Source organism: Zootoca vivipara, chromosome 6 (assembly GCF_965207765.1).
Source record: "Zootoca vivipara chromosome 6, rZooViv2.hap1.1, whole genome shotgun sequence".
NCBI lineage: Eukaryota > Metazoa > Chordata > Lepidosauria > Squamata > Lacertidae > Zootoca > Zootoca vivipara.
The window spans coordinates 54476956-54495880 of record NC_142589.1 but is presented as its reverse complement, the minus strand read 5'-3'; the positions used below and the strand labels follow the sequence as shown (position 1 = coordinate 54495880).

The following is an 18925-nucleotide window of genomic DNA, read 5'->3' as shown; positions in this document are numbered from 1 at the left end:
AGACAACTTCAACAGCCTTTAGAGTAGAACAGAAACAGCAGGGTGGGGTGAGTGGGGTCAAGAGAAAATGTGAGTCAAAGGGATTGCTTTGTTCTGCATGCACCAAGGGAAAGTAACCCAGAAGCTTTCAGACACTGGTGCCAGCCCAACACAACTGAGCAATTCTGCTGCATGATTCTAGGGTTCATGGAGCATGTTGGGATCTTGGCGTCTCATGCTACCCTTAAAAACATGGGTTGCCCATGCAGTTGGGGGCCCCAAATGTTGTCAAGCCTAGGGCCCAAGTGCCTTTTGGCCCATATGGCAAAATGTGGCTGCCTCCGCCCAGATGGCTCCTGGGCAATTATGCTGCAGCAACTGCAGCAGCAGCAGCAGTGAGGAGGGAGAGATAAACAGCCAGAATGAGGAAGAAGCAGAGACCAAAGGAAGCTCTCTAAGCCAGAAGGTAGCCTGACAGCAAGGAAGCAAAAGGAGCGGGTAACCCCAGAAGGGGGAGGCAGCAGAGAACACAGCAACTTGTACTAACGCCATTGTTTTTAACTCCTTCAGCTGAGCTGGCCACAAAAGAACCCCCAGTACTGTACTTCAAAGCACAGAGGAAGCCAGATTTAGAATGACCGTTCACAGGCTGTATACACACCATGCTTTTAAAGCACATTGTTTTCCTCAAAGAATTCTGAGTACTGTAGTCTGTTAAGGGTTGCTGGGACTTGGAACTCTGAGGGGTAAACTGCAGTGTGCAGAATTCTTTGAGGGAAAGGATGTTCTTCAAATGTGGCTTAATCGTATAGTGCAGGGGTAGGCAACCTAAGGCCCATGGGCCGGATGCGGCCCAATCGCCTTCTCAATCCGGCCTGTGGACTCAGCGTGTTTTTACATGAGTAGAACGTGTCCTTTTATTTAAAATGCATCTCTGGGGTATTTGTAGGGCCTGCCTGGTGTTTTTACATGAGTGGAATGTGTGCTTTTATTTCTAATGCATCTCTGGGTTATTTGTGGGGCATAGGAATTCGTTCATTATTTTTTTCAAAATACAGTCCGGCCCACCACATGGTCTGAGGGACGGTGGACCGGCCTATGGCTGAAAAAGGTTGCTGACCCCTGGTATAGTGTGTTCAGAGTACCAAAAAATGCTCTCTTTTCCAAGATGCTCCACACAACTCTGCTCTGGCTCCTCATGCATAGAAGGCACATGCCTTCTTTTGTTTCTCTCCAGCTCATGGGGTGCAATCCTTTCCCCACAACTCGTTGTTGGCGGACAAACTACCTGCACGCAAGTGTCAGGATCCCATCCTCTGCAAGAACATTTCAAAGGAACAATGTGGTTCAAAACATGGGCAAGCAAACAGCATGCAGTTACATTTTACTCTGTGGCAACTTAAGGAGGCATAAGATACCTTCTGGAAGGACAAAGGTCTGCCTCCCCAAACAGAAAAGAGACTGCCTTCATTGGACTTCCATATTAATCATAAACAGTTATTTCCTACATGTGAGGCAGTGAGGAAGAGACTTGACATCCCCATGTGCCTGGGATGTACATGTGCTCACAAGAACATAGAACACATGCGAGCCCATAACATGTTTGTTGAAGTGTGCAGGATCTGCTGTACCTAAGGCAGACCATCATGCACTCACACCTCGTGGGTTAGTATCAACACACTCAGCTACCGGCACCAGAAAACACGTACAGATAATCCAGTGGATGTTAAAAACCCAGCCTTTACCAAACTACCGCCCTCCAGTTGCTTTCAACTACAACTCCCATGAGCCCCAACTAGCAGAGCCATACTGGCTGTGGCTCCTGGGAGTTGTAGTGAAGAACAGCTAAAGACACCAGGCTGGTGTCAAGGGAGAAAAGACGGGAGGCACACACTTCTCATGAGCCTGCTGGATCAGGCCAAAAACCTATCTAGCTCCCCATTGTGGTTTCCAGTCACTGCATTCAGAAGCATTACTGCCTCCGAGCATGGAAGAAGAGCACGGCCATCCTGGCTAGTAGTCATGGACACCCTTAGCCTCCATGACGTTGCCCAGTCGCCTTCTCAAGCCATCTTACTTGGTGGCCATCACTGCCTCCTGTGGGAGCAAGTTACAGAGTTCAACTATGTCCAAGTAACACCAACTGAGAGAATGCATATGGTATTTTTTGGACATCCAGTGTTACCCCAATGAATCCTTTAGAGTGTTTTATTATCTATAGTCAATCAAACCTTTAGGAAATTTTTTTAAATAAAGCAAAAAGGGCAATGGGATAGGATTTTCTGATATTAAATATTTTATTTAAAATACCAAACTTGAATTTATTTCCTGCCTTTCTTCACTCATAGGAACATAGGAAGCTACCTTATACTGAGTCAGATCCACCGGTCCATCAAGCTCAGTATTGTCTACACTGACTGGCAGCAGCTCTGTCCCAGCCCTTGCTGGAGATACCAGCAGGCATTGATCCTGGGATCTTCTGCTATGGCCCTTCCCAAGAGAGCATACACCTAGGTCCCAGATGGTCACCCACCCAGGCACTGGCCAGGCCCATGCCTGCTTATAGCTTGAGCAAAGACTCACGTGCCTTTAGACCATCAGTGTAAAGAATCATTCTCTGTTTCTCAAAAGACAGCCTGGGTGATCCCTGCCCAAAACCTCAGGTACACCTGGATTATCTGAGCATGCCCCGGTGCCAGTTGTTGTTAACGCTGCTCCAAGGAGGACTTTGACCTACTGCATCACCATCCTCCTCCTCCTCCTCCTCTTCGCACTCTTCGCTGCTCGTGCGACACCAGGACGGCACTTTCACCAGCCGAAGGGTCTTCTGCCCTGAGGATTCCTTTTGCTAACAACCATTGCAGACAGACAATGACACCAAGTAGAAGAAAATGGCACACACACACCCCCAAAAGGAAAGGAAAATGCAGCACACGCAAAATGCACAGGGGGGAGGAGGGGAAACACATACAACAGGGGCCTTTCCCTTCCTCCTCAAATGAATAATAATAATAATAATAATAATAATAATAATAATAATAATAAATATAGACATTTCCACTGCAAACACTCAACTGAAGCAGAGTGAGAGTGCTGGCTGGGAAGGGAACCAACCCACCTCTGCTGAATCTTAAGTGAGACCTAGAGGTAAGAAGGGTGCCTGCTTTTGAAAACAGAAGAGCCTGTGATGCAGAAATAGCTTTGGGACCAAACATTTGGACCACAGCTCAGTGGGGGAGAATATGGCTGGTCTGCAGAAGGTACCAGATTCAGTTCCTGGTGGTTTCCAGCCTAGACCAGCATTACAGGGTGGCACAAGGTAGCAGTAGTGTAATAAAATACATGTGTGTGTCCATGTCTTGTGAAACAGGAAGCCTATATCCCCCTGGTTAGGAGTTTGAGGAGCAGGATAATTTTGCTTTGATTGCTAAAGGAAGTGGAAATAAAGGGGTCGAGGGGGTCCTGGAAACTCACCAGTTTGACACCAGAGAGGACCTCCAGCAGAGAGATGAGGTTGTGGCCATCTCGCAGGTCCTCGTAGAGGTCATTGATATGCTTGCGCACCTGTAGGACCAAAACGGAAGAAAACACCTGTTCATATGCTCTGCCTGAGGAATGTCCCAGGCAACGCAGCAACACAAAGCAGTGGGCACCTCCTGCTGCCTATTGGGTTTGTTGGGTAGTGGTAAGAAAAAACTCAAGAGCAGCAGGAGGAGGAGCGGGATTCATGGCAATATTCCATGCAAAGACTGGCGCGAACTACAGAAAAGTTAAAAGATCACCCACCACCACTAAGCTCTGTGATAGACATTTCAAACTTCAAAGCCTGTTTCTGCTGCCATAAGAACTAAGAGCATGCTACATTTTCAAAAAAAGAAAAGAATGTACACTACTATTCTCAGTACTAAGAATGGGGATATATGCATGACAGAAGCCCCAGATCCTTTCAAAACTGAGCATATGCCATGAGGCAAACAATAAATAAAGGAGGAGAGGAAAATCCAACAAGCTCTTTCTGGGTGCTAAGCAGTAGCAGCCAGCAGAGTGGGGTGCCTCCCGACATCAGCATCACTGCAACTTACCTGGAGGCAGCCAGGGCAAGAGAGGGTAGTGGGGAATTTGGCGCTGTGCAGACGCAACAGCAGGAGCATGCGGCTGGCTCTGCCAGTGCACCTGTAGAGCGCCAGCCTCACTGCCATGGTGCCTTGCCCGGTCCCAGGTAAACTGCAGCAACATCTGTGTTGGGAGGGTGGTTCTGCCCCACCATGCTGGCTGCTGGTAGTGATAAGATAGAATCAGAAACAGCACCGTGCTTACCTTCATCAGGTGCTTATTCACCCATTTGGTGAAAGTCTTTTTCTGGACCCGATCCCGTTCATCTGTTAAAAAGAGCAGAGAGAGAGAGAGAGAGGCCTAAGTTAGCAAATCAGTCACCTGGAAAAACAAAGAGCTTTTCGTGTTGCAGGTGAAAAGCAGGAGCATCACAAGCCTTTCTCGGAGCTGATGCATGCCTACAAGTGCATTTAGGGAGAGGCCAAACTATGCACACACAGACACAGGTTGCTTTCTCGAATGAGGGTCTCAGCCTATACCTTTTGCTGCCTTTCCCGAGCGTACAGGTTTTATAAACGACATAAACCAAGTGCATTTATCGGTTGTAAGAAGCTGCCCTTCTAGAGCCTAAAACAATGCAGGCAATTAGCGGCTTATTCTTTCACTGTATTTTGGTTCATTGGATTTTAGGGATTTAACATTTATTTTAGGCCCTCAAGCTCAACCCAAGGACACCTGAAGCTTTTATTAAAAACAAAACAAAACACCAAGCACCCCGGTCTATGGATACATCTCAAATGAAAACACACAGAGTGTGGGGGGTGAGGGCTCTGCTCTCAGGACCCTTCCCACCTTGGAGCAGATGCCCACCAGTTCTGTGCTACAAGCAACTCCCTCCCCCCAGCCAATGAAACACGTTTGGGAGATAATCAAAGCCGTTTGAGTCCAAGTTTTCAATCCAACTTCAGTGTGAAATGCAGGGCCATCCCCACAGCCCAGATCAACCCAGAAAACATTGTGCATTAGGTTGGGGGACACCACCAGAGGACCCTTGCAGAGCAAACAGCTCCAGGCAACTTCAGCAAGCAAGCCAAGCCACACACCAAATCCAAGGTTTACCAACTCCATCGCCACTAGTAAATTCATGCTATGTTAAGTATTTCCCTCATCAATACCCCAAACGGACCCTGAAAGGGGACAAAGGTTACATATTAAAAGGTCTGCAATGCTGTCAATAATGAGCAGTGCTTTTTTGTGAGGCTACTCACAAACATTGATTATGAGACTCCAGGCTAATTTAAAATTAAAATGAGAACCCAAAAAAGCCAAAACGCCACACATCTTGGCCTGGTTACTGGAAGTGACACACTCCTTGTTACTCTCTAACACAGGCATCCCCAAACTTCGGCCCTCCAGATGTTTTGGACTACAATTCCCATCATCCCTGACCACTGGTCCTGTTAGCTAGGGATCATGGGAATTGTAGGTCAAAACATCTGGAGGGCCACAGTTTGGGGATGTCTGCTCTAACAACTCCGTTTCCGGCCTCCCCTTCTTCTCTCTTGCAATGCCCAAGTTCACAGAATGATAGAATTGTAGAGTAGGAAAGCATCCATGACAGATGTCCATCCAACTTCTGCTTAAAAACCTCCAATGAAGAAGAGTCCATCAGCCTTCTGAAACCAGGTACATTCCAGATGTTTTGGACTACAACTCCCATCAGTTCCAGCCAGCACAGCTACCCTGTTTCCCCTATTTTAAGACATAGTCATAAAATAAGCCATAGCAGGATTTTTAAGCATTCAATGAATATAAGCCACACCCCAAAAATAAGACATAGTGATAGGCGCAGCAACAATGCCGGACGCGGCAGGAGGAAAAAAATAAGACATCCCCTGAAAATAAGCCATTGCGTTTTTTGTCTTATTTTTGGAGAAACACGGTAAATTATATTGAGGCTGATGGGAGTGGTAATCCAAAACATCTGGAGGGTGCCAGGTTGGAGAAGCCTAATTTATACTTTGAGAAGGGACCTACTATTGTTCTCTACTTAAGCTGATCTATAAAGATCCATGGGCATTGGTGCCCTGTGTGAATCATCACAACTCTGCATATTCTGGGGAACAAACCCATCACTCACACACACACACACACACACACACACACACACACACACACACACACATTTTTCTTTTTTGAGTCCTATCATCTCCAGCACAAATTCACCCAGCCCTGACCTTTGGCCTCTCTGCAATCAAGATCCAGGAGCAGGCACAATTTATTGTGATTCATGCGCACAGGCTATCATGCTCAAGGACTCTCCTTCTGTGGAGGCCTAGCCGAAACATCAATGGGTCTTTTCCTCAAATGGCCTTTTATAGATTTCTAAACATCTGCCGATTTTAAAAGCAACAAGAAGCAAGGATCCCCTACCCCTACCCCCGGGGTAACCCCATTCTAATCACTCTCCAGGGATGGGCTATTTATTACTGACATTCTCATCTTGAGTAGCCACAGCCACTTCAACAAAGAGCACCATGAGGGTCAGCCAACCTTAAGAGCTGCTCTCAGGTCAAACAAAGGTGAGCCACCCCTGTTCTACAAAATGCTTCTCAAAATATATTTGCTATTGCAAGAAAATCACCATGAAACATTGTGGAAACAGAGCCAAGGTGCCTCCAGTTCCTCCCATCATAACTGCAAGACTTATTTCATTCTCAGGGGCCTGCACTGGTAAGGTTAAAGACCTCTCCAAATCTTATAGGGACCTGATAGCTCCCAAATGCCTCTCTGCTGTTGGGTGGCTGCAGATAGGACACCAGCCCAGAAGATGCACCTCCAGCAGGTTACTTGGAGAATACCCTGAAATCTCTACCCATTGTATATTCTCATTTGGAGGAAAATCAGCATAATTGAATAATCAGCTGTGAGCGAGTTACCTGCACTGACATTTTCTTGGGAATTCAGAAACATTTCTATTTTCTTAATGTTAGCTGCAGAACAACACCCAGAATCCTGCCCCACAATGTTTCCGTCTTGGCTCATTAATGCCTTCTGCACTCTGGTCAGTGATGGCCTTTGAAAGCAGCTCGCCTGCAAGCAAGTGCTCGCCAGATGGTGTGGACTACAACTCCCATCAGCACCAGCCAGCATAGCTGCGTTGTCAGAAGCAGGTGTCAGGGGCAGGATAGCAATAAACCATACAGTGTCAGTGAATTTTTTATTCAAGGAAACGAGGTCAACTCAGGAGGCCAGGCCTAGTGATCACAGCAACTCATCCTGGCAGATCTTGCCTAAATCTCCTTCCCACCCCCCCACCCCATCCCAGTTCCTTCCCAAGCAATCTGAGACTCTGTCACCATGCCTATCTTTGCTCCTCCATCTTCATACCTCTTCTGGTTCTGGGAGACTGGGGGGAGGGGAGCTGGTTGCAGCAGGAAAGGGAGACCCCCTGGCTTCATCACTAGCTTGACCCATCTCTGCCTTTTGGCCCCCTTCCTCTCCAGCCTCCACTTCTGCCTTTGATTCTGAACTGCTCTGTGCCAAAGCCTCTTCATGCTCACGAAAACCTGTTACCTCTTCAGCTTCCGACACCTCCTCTGCCCAGTCTTCTCCCTCTGACCACTCATCATCCCACCACCAATCCCCAGGTTCAGAGCTTTCTTCCCAGCTGGTGCTTCCCACCATTCCCCTCTGCATCCAGCCTGTCCATGATACATGGGCGTACCCAGCACGGGGCAGGGGGGCAGCCCCCCCTCGAAGCAGGGCCGGCGAAGCGGTCGTTGAGAGCCTGCAGCACCTCATTCTCATTGCGCCTGCGCAGGTCGCCGTTCAGCGATGACTCCAGGCTCTCAGTTGATGAGCCAAGCTGGCCCCCGTGACCACGACTGCGAGTGGAAGCCGCTCGATGCTAGCGAGCCGCTGTCACCTGCGGAGCGCACGGCTGCCGTTGAGTAGCACCCGCCGCCGTCGGAGCGACACACCAGAGAAGCCACTGTGGCAGAAGGGAGCGCCATGGTTCTTATATACCGCACACCGGCGGCCACCGAGCATCCCGGGGCCACCCCTTCTTTGAGCAGGGAAGGAGGAAGGGAGGAAGGAAGAGATGGGGTGGTAGAGGAGGAGATGAAATGGCTTCTTCCCCCCTCCCCCCCTCTCACACAAAAACCTATGCCTGCATCCCACCCCCTCCTGCCAAAGGGAAACTCTGCAGAGCTTTTCAGTACGTAAAGGTAAAGGTAAAGGGTAAAGGGACCCCTGACCATTAGGTCCAGTCGTGACCGACTCTGGGGTTGCGCGCTCATCTCGCATTATTGGCCGAGGGAGCCGGCGTATAGCTTCCGGTCATGTGGCCAGCATGACAACGCTGCTTCTGGCAAACCAGAGCAGCACATGGAAACACCGTTTACCTTCCCGCTGTAGCGGTTCCTATTTATCTACTTGCATTTTGACATGCTTTCGAACTGCTAGGTTGGCAGGAGCTGGGACCAAGCAACGGGAGCTCACCCCGTCACAGGGATTCGAACCGCCGACCTTCTGATCAGCAAGCCCTAGGCTCAGTGATTTAACCACAGCGCCACTGGTTCAGTACGTACCGGGGCTCAAAGTTGTGCCCCGCCTTCCTAACCTGAGACACTTACGGAGAAGGGTTCCTCATTTGAAAAGAGGTTCCGGGGCTCAAATTATGTGTCTTACCCCTAACGTGAGATATATTATTTTGGGGGGTGGGGCAGTATTGTTTAAGAGGTTCCGGAGCTTACGTCTTTCCTCATCTGGGCTCCGTAGCCCTGCCTACGTCCCCATTTTGTGGCTCCTCCCCTCCCGTGCCTTGGCCCTGCCCCTTGCCCTCCCTAGTTTTGATCCTGGGTACGCCCCTGCCAGGATACATGCTGGCAGAGGCTGCTGGGAACTGAATCATCTGGAGGGCAACAGGTTGGGGAAATAAAGGAACATACACTCATAGCTGCCAAGTTTTCCCTTTTCTCACGAGGAAGCCTATTCAGCATAAGGGAATTTCCCTTAAAAAAAAGGGAGAACTTGGCAGCTATGCATACACTCTTCACTATTTCTCTTGAGTACTCATATAATCATTTTTTAAAAAAATTAAAAAAATGATTTCGTATATGTATCCCCAGTATAAGTTTACTTTATTATCACTTAACATAAACAATATGTAAGTCAAGGATGGTGAACACTGCAGCCCTCCAGATTTTGCTGAACTACAGTTCCCATCATCCTTGGACCATTAACCATGCTAATGGGAGCTGGAGTCCAGCCTGCCTCTAGAGGGCCACAGGCTCCCCATCCTTGCAAGAAGGGTTCCCAAAAAGAACATTAATAAAAAACAAAAAACACCCAAGAACAGCAAATATCTTTACAGAAGAAAACCATCTCCATGCTACATTAAATTTCCCTTATCACGCCATAACTTAGTTTTGCATTTCTATCAACTAACCAATGTCTAGTTATGGCTTCAGAAGAGGGAGAAAGTATATTCTCACCAGTCAGCAGAAAAGACTGTGGAGGGAGGGAGGGAGGGAGGGAGGGAGGGAGGGAGGGAGGGAGGACAATTGTGTCTGCTACATGACTTGGGGAGAAATTTTGTTCAGTTCACATTTTAATGCAAAGCTCCCAAACCTGTACTTCCCAAAACAACAAGTGAACTGAAACATGGCAAACCTTGAAAATTTGCACTTCTCTGAATTTTGCAATGCGTTTCTCCAACAAAACAACGGTTACAAAAATGTGTGAAAAAGATGGTGCCTTGTGACAAAGCAGCAGCAAAGCCCATTAGAAGTCAAGGCCTCTCTTTTAACAGGGGACATTAAGTTCTCCTGTGAAGTCACACTGAGCTTAAGCGAACTAGTGTCACACCATTTCCACTCATTGTACAGGATGCCCCTTTCTGGTGAACTGTGCCCCAGCTATGGATCAGATCAGCCTTCCTTAGATGCCCCAAATTCTCTTCCTACAAGGCTCGAATTAAAAAAGAAAGGGAAAACAGAAAGAGGTTAGGTGATGGTACGTCCCATGCATGAGTCAGAGGAGAGTGACAGAAGGATCAGGCTTTACTCTTCAGGACACTTCATAGAAAGCAAGTGAAGTTAACATAAGTAACCTCTGAATAGCCATGCGTTGGATGAGGCTGCCACGCACTCCACTTCCTCCCGCCCACCCACCATTAAGGAAGATGTAACAAACGAGGAGGCCGTACTAACCAAAGCAGCACATTTTGCACACGAGGTGGGCATTCAGCTCCCTCTCCCTTCTGAAGATGTGCCACATGGACCCCTCAGATCCCAGCGCCATTGGCATCAAGTCCTTGGTTTGCAAGAGAGCTCTTCTATCTCCTGGTTTCCCCTGGAGTCTGTTATCCTCAGCGTGGTCTCCTAGCCCCATGCCCTAGCTGCCGGCTTCCTCACCACAGCTCCTCCCACAGCTTCCTCCTTCGTGATCAGCAGCGAAAGAAAGCGTGCACGCGCATGAGCCTCCTTTCAGAACATCTCTGCAAACAGTCCCAAACAGAAGGGAGCCTTGGAGGCTTCAAAGAAAAAGGGGTTCACTTTGCAAAAAGGTGCCAATGTCTTCCATAGTTAGGGAGAGACAGCAAAAACCCTCTGAGCCACAAGCAAAACAAAAATAAGACAGTGGTCCAGCACAAATATTTCAAAACTGCCACATCATCACCAGACCTCAAAGGGGCAGGCAGCCACAGGCCTCAGCTGTGCATGAAGATTCAGCAGCGGCAAGGAGGTTGGTCAATATCCTGCCTCACCCCAGAATGGGTTATACTTCATTCAGTCACTGCAATGTCCTTGGTGGAAAGTCCCTATTCCCACCATCACCTTTGCACTCAAGAAATGAGGTCAGGTCAAAATAGATGTAAAAAGCATGCAGCAGGTCCAGCACTTCTCAAGAGAGAAAAGAGACTGAGAAAAAGAATCTATTCTTCAGGTTGAGCAAGAGTACAAATCCAAGACACACTGCAAAGGACAACTCACAACTACTCAGGGACTTGGAACAGAAGAGGAATTTTCCATTTCTTCAGCTTTTGTCCTCTAAAAATTCCAACTTCTGGTCAAAACTCAATCGCACCAAAGTTGCCACCTCCATGCAGCAAGCAGCATATGGGAGTTAGAAGGTCCAGCCAGCACCTCTCTCAAGAGAACTCAGCAATGCAGCTCCAGGCTGTTTGCCTCCTGGTTCTAATGTGAACTCCCAGAGTCACCAAACAGACTGAAACACTAAGGCAGAACAATAGGCTGTTCTTCTTTCTCTGCATTCATTGTGGGCCTGCAGCATCTTCACAAATAAAACATCCTCGAGCTGAAGACAGTCCCCAAAAATTCCAGAGCTCAGCTCTGCAAAAGCACTAGCTCAGCAGAAGACCACGCCATTTGAAGAGGGCAATGGTTTAGCGTGTCCACGGCAGAGATAACGGGGCTAGCTTATCAGCTATCTTCCTTTTCCTCTTCTAAATATAACTCCACTTCAGTCTCTTTGACCCAAGCTGAGTGCTCCCCACTTCCAGCAAGTTAAGCACAAAGCTGCAGCATCACATAAGCACCCTGGCAGCGACCAGGCCCAGCAGAAAACATCAGCTTCTGGCTTCCTTCACTGCCACCCAGGAAATAACTCCATGAGTACTCTGTCCGATGCTTTTTCTCATCACTTAAGAGCCTGTCACCCAGCCTTACTCCTCCTGGGTAGATCTTGGTGTCTAATGAGATTAGCCCTCCCACCCCCAACATACACACACACACACAGAGAGAGAGACACTATCCTATCCACTGAGCTAAGAATAAGTCTCTTGCTCCTTCTCACCAACAACATCAAGGTCTTGCCAGCTTATCTTCAACTGCTTAATCTTTCCCCAGAGAGTCCTTCTGATAAGCAACCTGTTACCACCCGACTGCTCAGCTCTCAGCAGCCCCCGCTGCTGCCTCACTGGCTGGCTACCCGCTATCCCACCCTTGCCCACATTCCCCCCTTGCCCATCCAGAAGATAACCAACCAACCGTCTGGCATTCCTGACCAAGGCCAAGAACAGAGGCCACAGCAAAGCGGCTATTGTCAGTGACCTGGCCTGGCCTAACAGACGGAAGGGGGAGCAGGGAGGGAGGCTCGGGGCAGCTGGAGGAGCTCAGCACAAAAAGACAGCAATGGGAAAAAATAACAAACCAAAGGCACTTCTCAAACAGAGCAAAGCACGAACTCAGCTGCGCCCTTTGGAATAGTCTTTACAGCAGCCTTCTACAACCTTGTGCCCACTGGGTGTTTTGGACTGCAACTCCACCTGCCCCAGCCATCATGGCTACATGGTGATGTGTTGGGCTGATGGGAATTGTAGTCCGAAATGTCTGGAGGACACCAGTTTGAGAAAGGCTGCTGCAAAGCCTCCAGCAATTACAAGATCCGCAGCTGGACACCGCAAAGGCTGCCTTATGAAACAGTCATGTTCCGATCCAATACACAGGATAGGTAACTGGGTTCCAGGTTCTCAATGGGTTCTATAGCAAGGGACTAACCAGAAGCATGCACTTGATGAAAGAAAAGGACTGACAGCACATAGGGATACAGAAAGCTGCCTTGTGCCAATTCACCTGACTGCCAGCAGCTCTCCGGGGTTTCAGGCAGGAATCTTTCCCAACCCTATAACTGGCAATGCTAAGAGGAATTGAACCCGAAGCCTTCTGTATGCAAAGCAGATGCCCTCCTGCTGAGCTGTGTCTGTCTGTCCATCCCTAACATACACAAAATCACATCCTGCTATTCTGGGCTTAGTTAAACCAGAGCAATGCTCATCAGCTGGTTCTGTGATTACCAACCACTATGATTAGGATGACCGTCAACTTCAGTTGTCTTCTATAAGAGGGTTTCTTTACCCAACCATGATTCAACACCCACACACATTAACAAGGATTTCCACAGTGTTGCAAAGGCCACGCCCACTTTGCTGATGATCTTGGGCCATTCACAAGTCACCATGTCTCTCTGGAAAAACTGTTTCCACCAGAGATTATAGCTGTGTTCTCTCAAGCAAAGACACTCAGCAAACAGTCACTTTCTCATGAGGAGGTTTCCTCTCCTGCTGACTTCTGAGTCCAGCACTCATCAAGGGACTTCCCACAAAGAGGCTCAAGGCTGCTTTCCCAAACAGCAGGTGAAGCCCGCGCACAAAGAGAGCAAATGGATCAGACCATCAAGAATATGCACTGAAGCCCTGTCCCAGTTCAAAGCTAGAATAGAATAGACTTTAGTGGGTATATATGCATTCCTTCCTATATCACTGTCTCAATTTCAGGCCCTTTCTGAATTATCCCTAGCATGGAATTTGCCTTTTTCACTGCCTCTGCACATGAAGTTGGATTTCCACTGAACACTCCTCCATAACCTCAAAATCTCTTTTCTTGTTAGTCTCTACCAATTCAGGCACAGCCAGTGTTTGTCCCAAAGTGAAGCCTTTTACACTTGCACAGAACCCAATTCGCCTTGTATTCAAAGAGGTCTTTGCAATCCATTTCGATTTCATCTGCAAACTCAGCCACCTCCAAACACTATTTATGAAGAAATTGAAATAGCACCAGTCACAATTAAGATCCATGGGAGACTCCATCGCTCACTTCTCTCCTGTGTGAGAACAATCTACTCCACCTTCTGATTTTTAACCATTTATTTGTCCATAAGAGAATCACTACATTTAGGCAGACTTTGTCAAAAACGTTTCTGAAGTCCAAGTCAGCCACATTTAATGCAATAATCTTCAACCTTTTCTGACCAGTAAATCATCCTTAACCTAATCATGCATTCGGGCTCCACTTCTTACAATTTTCTACTGTAGGTTTGTACGGTGATGCCGCTGCTGTAACAAACCCAACCTTAAGGCAGGCTGCACTGCTGGTGAATCACGCCTTTCCATCAAATGCTTGTTGATGCTCTCAAATAACCCCAAAAAGGCATTGGAGCAGGACTTACATAAGAACATAAGAATAGCCCTGCTAGATCAGGCCAATGACCCATCTAGTCCAACATCCTCTTTTCCCAGTGGCCACCCAGGTGCCTGTGGGAAACCAGCAAGCAGGCCCTGAGCACAAGAGCATACTCCGCCCTGCAGTTTTTTGCAAGTGGTATTCAGAAGCATTACTGCCTCCAGCTATGGATGGAAAGCATAGTCATATAGCTAGTAGCCATCAAATTGTCATCTCCTCCATGAATTTGTCTAATCCTCTTTTAAAGTCATCCAAGTTGGTGGCCATCACATGCTGCCTCTTGTGGGAGTGAGTTCCATAGTCTAACTATGTGCTGCATGAATAAGTCCTTTCTTTTATTTGCCCTGAATCTTCCAACATTCAGCTTCATTGGATTCCCATGAGTTCTAGTGTTATGAGGGGGCGGGGGGGGGGGGAGAGAACTTTTCTCAATCCATTTTCTCCATGCCATGCATGATTTTATGAACTTCTGCATGTTGCCTCTTTCTTGCCTTTTCTCTAAACTGAAAAAGCCCAAACGCCATTTCCCTTTGCAGGGGAGCTGCTCCAGACCCTGGACCAGTTTGGTTGCCCCTTTCTTAACCTTTTCCAGCTCTACAATATCTTCCTTTGCAGAAGCCATGCTAATTCTTCCCCAGCGGCACCTGTTCTTCTTTGCTCTCTAATCCTTTGTTCTAAAAAGAGTTTTCCAAGTGCTGAATTTTAGGTTTGCATGGTGCTCTGGGATGTTGCGTGGAAACCAGAATGTTAAGGAAGTGTAAGACTGAAGATCCCCATTCATAGAAATGAGGCAGAAACGTACAAAAGGCCCCAGAGACATAGCCACATAGTGCTGTCACTTAGGAAATTGTCATCGTGGCATAAATCAGAATGCTCTTCGACCAATGAACACCGGTGACATGCAGAGGGGCTAAGTCACGGGCATCACCTGAGTCAACAAACAACTCATTTAGTTTCCTCAAAAAACTACAATTCCCAGAACTCTTTGACAGTTAAAGGAAGTACTGAAACTTTCTTATGTGCAACAAAGAGTCTCACAAGTCTAACCCTCTGGAAGCTTCTCTTATGTGTGTCCTACAGAGTCTCCTGCATATTCAATGACATCACTGACCCAGCAGTGCTTCTGGGCTGTTCCTGACCTCTTGCCATCAAGCAGAAAAAGAGGACTGCTGCTTTGAACAAGGTCAGGTGGAAGAACAAACAAACACATATACTGTACACAGAAAGAGAGGGGGGGTACATTTTGGTCCTCAAATAACAGTACCTTCCTGCCTCCTGCTCTTCGTCCAATACAAGATTCCAGCAACTCCAAGAACGTGACTCAAGACGAACACAGTGGGTGGCAGGAAAGTGCCATTCAAAAGGGGCATTTGCCTCCTGGTTCCCGCGCCGTTATCACAGATCCCGAGTTTTAAATTCCTCTCTTGAGGCCGCAAGCGCCCAGACACAGCATCACACGGAACAGGGCGGGCAAGAACAGCAAAGGCACAGAGTTCAGAGGAGAGAAAGAGAGCGATAGAGGAGAGAGAGCTGTCTCTGGAAGGAGGGGGGGATTCTCTTCCTCTCTCATCAGCCCATGGGGTGGGGGAGAAACAGGCTGCCCTCGGTTGCTTCCAAAACCAAAATGCCCGACGGAGCAAGGGGACTTCGGACAGAGAAAGTGAGCAAATGACCGTCCGGGTGACTCAAACATCTTTCCTTGGCATCCACCAACGTGATGAAATGAACCAACTTCAGCCTCTCTTCCCTCCCCCCCCCTTCAAGAGAGAGAACGTCATGCTCTTAAATTTCCATTCCTAAGCCCATCGGAATGCCCACTCTCCAAGCAGACTTGTTTGGAAGAGAACAGGGAAGGGACTGCTTGAGGAGCCAGAACAGACAAGGCAGAGCAGGGTTTCTGCTAGCTCAGGACAGGCTGCCTAAAGAGCAGCCTCCCATTCAGCCCTTCTGGATGACAGGAGGGGGGAAAGAGAGACCAGTTGGCTCAGTGCTTTTTTTAGTTCATTGAATTGCAAACCTCAGGAGGTGCTGGCTGGGGCTGTTGGGAGTTGAGTCCAAAACAACTGGAGGGCAAGAGGGCTGGGCTAGGCAGGTGAGGGGGTGTGGCTATGCAGATGGGCAAAGCCTTGGTTCTCAATGGCCCCTGGAGCTGAGATCAAGGACAGGCCCCATCACAATGATGTCCTTTTCACTTTCTGCCATAATGAATGGGTGCCATTTACTCCTAGGGGGCAAAAGTGAAGCCCTGAGCTTTGGGAGTTTGCTGGTGTTGGGTGGCTTGACCTGGGTTGTTAAGAGCAGATTAAAACCAAGGCATTAGAAAGGACTTTGCCTGGCACTAAGAAACAGAAGAGCCGGTGCCAGACAAGTCCATGGGGGTTGTTATCAATGGCTACTAGCCATCATGTTTGTTTACCACCAGCAGCATTTGATACATGCTGCCAAAGGTGCTATTTGATCACGTCCTGCTTGCGAGCTCTCTGTGGGCATGATAATGGATGAGCTGGGCTTTTGGCCTGGTCTAGAAACAGGACTCTTCTTATGCTCTTGATGTCCATGGGTAGAGTGTACCAAAGCTGAGGTGCCACTTTCAAAAAAGGTCGTTTCTGCCATCACCATCCCTCACCCACCTCACATCAGGTGGACCAGAAAAGTCCCTCCAAACACATCCAGGGGGTTGGGCTGTACCATGTGGGAGTAGGCAGCTCCAAGGCTCCCAAGGCAGTGTATGTGTACATGCCATGCGCACCTATGTGCAGAGATAGTGATGTGCTGCACACACAGGTGCCCTTGTGAGATATAAGCCTTTCCTTCACTCACGCAACTCCACACATGCCCATTTGCCCACAGGAATTTTGCTAAACAAATTAATGAAGAATTGTAGATTGTATGACCTTCGGGTATTTTAATTATGTGCAGAGCATTATTATTATTATTATTATTATTATTATTATTATTATTATACACTGGTGGCACTATACAAATGATATTAATAATAGTATTATCCTGGTTTCAATGCTTTGGCCCAATATAGGCAAGTGGCACCCACAGGTTAAGAAATCCTGATCTTTCCAATTCAGAAATGCAAAGCCATAGAGCCATCAATGTCTTCCAAGGATGGAGGGGAAACATTGCCACTTTTGTTCGCAGTGGCTACATTTGGGGTCACTGGGCAAGGCTCACCATGCCAGGGATGGGAGAAGACAGTGGGCGATTGTTCCCAACTGGCTCCGTTTAGAGACAACCTGACACTGTGCATCCCGGTTTTTGTTTTTTAAAAAGGAGGTTTTCACTGATATGTGAAAAACAAAAATTCTGAAAATACTACCAGTACATAAAAGCCTAGTGTAGTATTTAAACAAGCACAATATTTTCACACCCACACCCCATACCAAGATACTGTAAGAAAGCCTTCCCCAACTGAGTGCCCTCCACCGCCGTTCCCACTGGGGCTGAGGAGAGTTGCTGTCCAGGCTACTATTTCTTCCACAAGTATACCCCAAAAATGTCTACTTTCACAGGCTTGCTGGATTCTTTGCATTTAATTTAGACTGATTCCAATCTGGGTCTCAGGTCAAAATAAGATAAGAGGAAATCCAGTCATCTCCATTGTCTGTTGATTAAGACATTTCAGAGCCTGGGAGATAAGATATCCAAAGGTTCACCTAGAGATGGGAAAAATTATCCGTTTCGGTTCCTTATATTTCCATTATTAAATTCAGTTCTCCAAAGTTCCACGTTAGTTTGTGGACTTATTAAAATAATAATGCCACTCTACTCTATCCTCTGCAGTGTAAATATTCGCCCAGAGAATTAACAGATGGGAGTTGTGGCTTGAAGAGACCAGTGGGAGGATGAAGAAAATAGCACATCTTTCAAAGCATGTGTGGAAAAGTTTGGGGGAACCCCCAATCCAAAGTGACAGGACACCGTGCTGGAAGGATTTTTCTCCACCCACCCTTTGTGAAGGAAAACCAGTAATAAACTTGATGGTGCAGTTTGCTTCCTCGGCCACTGTGCCCATTTTGCTGCTTCTTCATATGAAATTGCTAAAAAATACAGTAAGCCTCTATTGTGAATGGAGCAACTGAAACAGCCGTGACCATCACAACAGTCCAAATGACACACACACAGAGAGGGAAGAGCCACCAGAAGCCACCCAAGAGCAGAAAGAAGGACAAGGCGTTCTCTGCACACGTCCTGTTTGAGAGACTATTGTATGCAGAGAGAAGGGAGGCAGGAGGTTAAAAGGGGATGGGTTCCAACAAGGACAGGGTACAAGCTCAGCCAAATGATCCTCAGAGGAAAAATTCAGTTCAAAATTGTCTAGAGGAGCAAAAGCTCTCCCTCCCACTACACTGCCAGGAGTCGGAGTCAGGGGCAGGCCAGCAATAAAACACCCTGTGTCAGTGATGTTTACTCTTCATTCAAAAAAACCCCAAACAGTGCAGGCCTAGTGACCACAGCAACTCTTCCCAGTAGATCTTGCCCCAATGAAGCAGTTGCAAGGATTGAAGGTTCCCACCTTCCCACAGCTCTCCAAGGTGCCTCCCCTGGTTCCATTTCCCAGCAGCCTAAGGCTCCATTGTCTTGTCTCTCTTTGCTCCTCCCTCTTAATACCTCTTCTGGTCCTGGGAGACAAGGACAAAGGGGAACTGGTTGCAGCAGGATGGAGAGACTCCATGGCATCTTCAGCAGCCTTACTCATCTCCATCTCCTGTCCCCCTCCTCTCCTGCCTTTGATTCTGGGCTGCTCTCTGCCACAACCTCTTCCTGCTCACTAAACCCTGTAACCTCTTCAGCTTCCAACACCACCAAGCAAGGAAAGCATCATTTTCTGCCAGTTCCCTGTGAAACCTCCTAGTGTAGCTTCCATCCCCTCCTGCTACACTGCAACCTGGTCC

General features: G+C 47.8%; 1 protein-coding gene across 11 annotated transcripts in view; it reads right to left on the bottom strand.

Annotated features, from left to right (window-relative positions):
* Positions 1-18925, bottom strand: part of MACF1 (microtubule actin crosslinking factor 1) — a 292907-nt gene that overhangs the window by 210298 nt on the left and 63684 nt on the right. For 3 of the 11 annotated variants that reach the window (XM_060275855.2, XM_088672215.1, XM_060275856.2), the window contains exons 2-4: positions 4297-4358; positions 3454-3543; positions 2717-2827 (exon numbers count right to left, since the gene is read on the bottom strand). In XM_060275855.2, the coding sequence (XP_060131838.2) occupies positions 2717-2827; positions 3454-3543; positions 4297-4358 (263 nt within the window). Of the gene's footprint in view, positions 1-2716; positions 2828-3453; positions 3544-4296; positions 4359-10250; positions 10447-15285; positions 15694-18925 lie in introns of those variants that run through there. The other 8 variants (XM_088672217.1, XM_088672219.1, XM_088672218.1 and 5 more) reach the window with 5 other exon arrangements.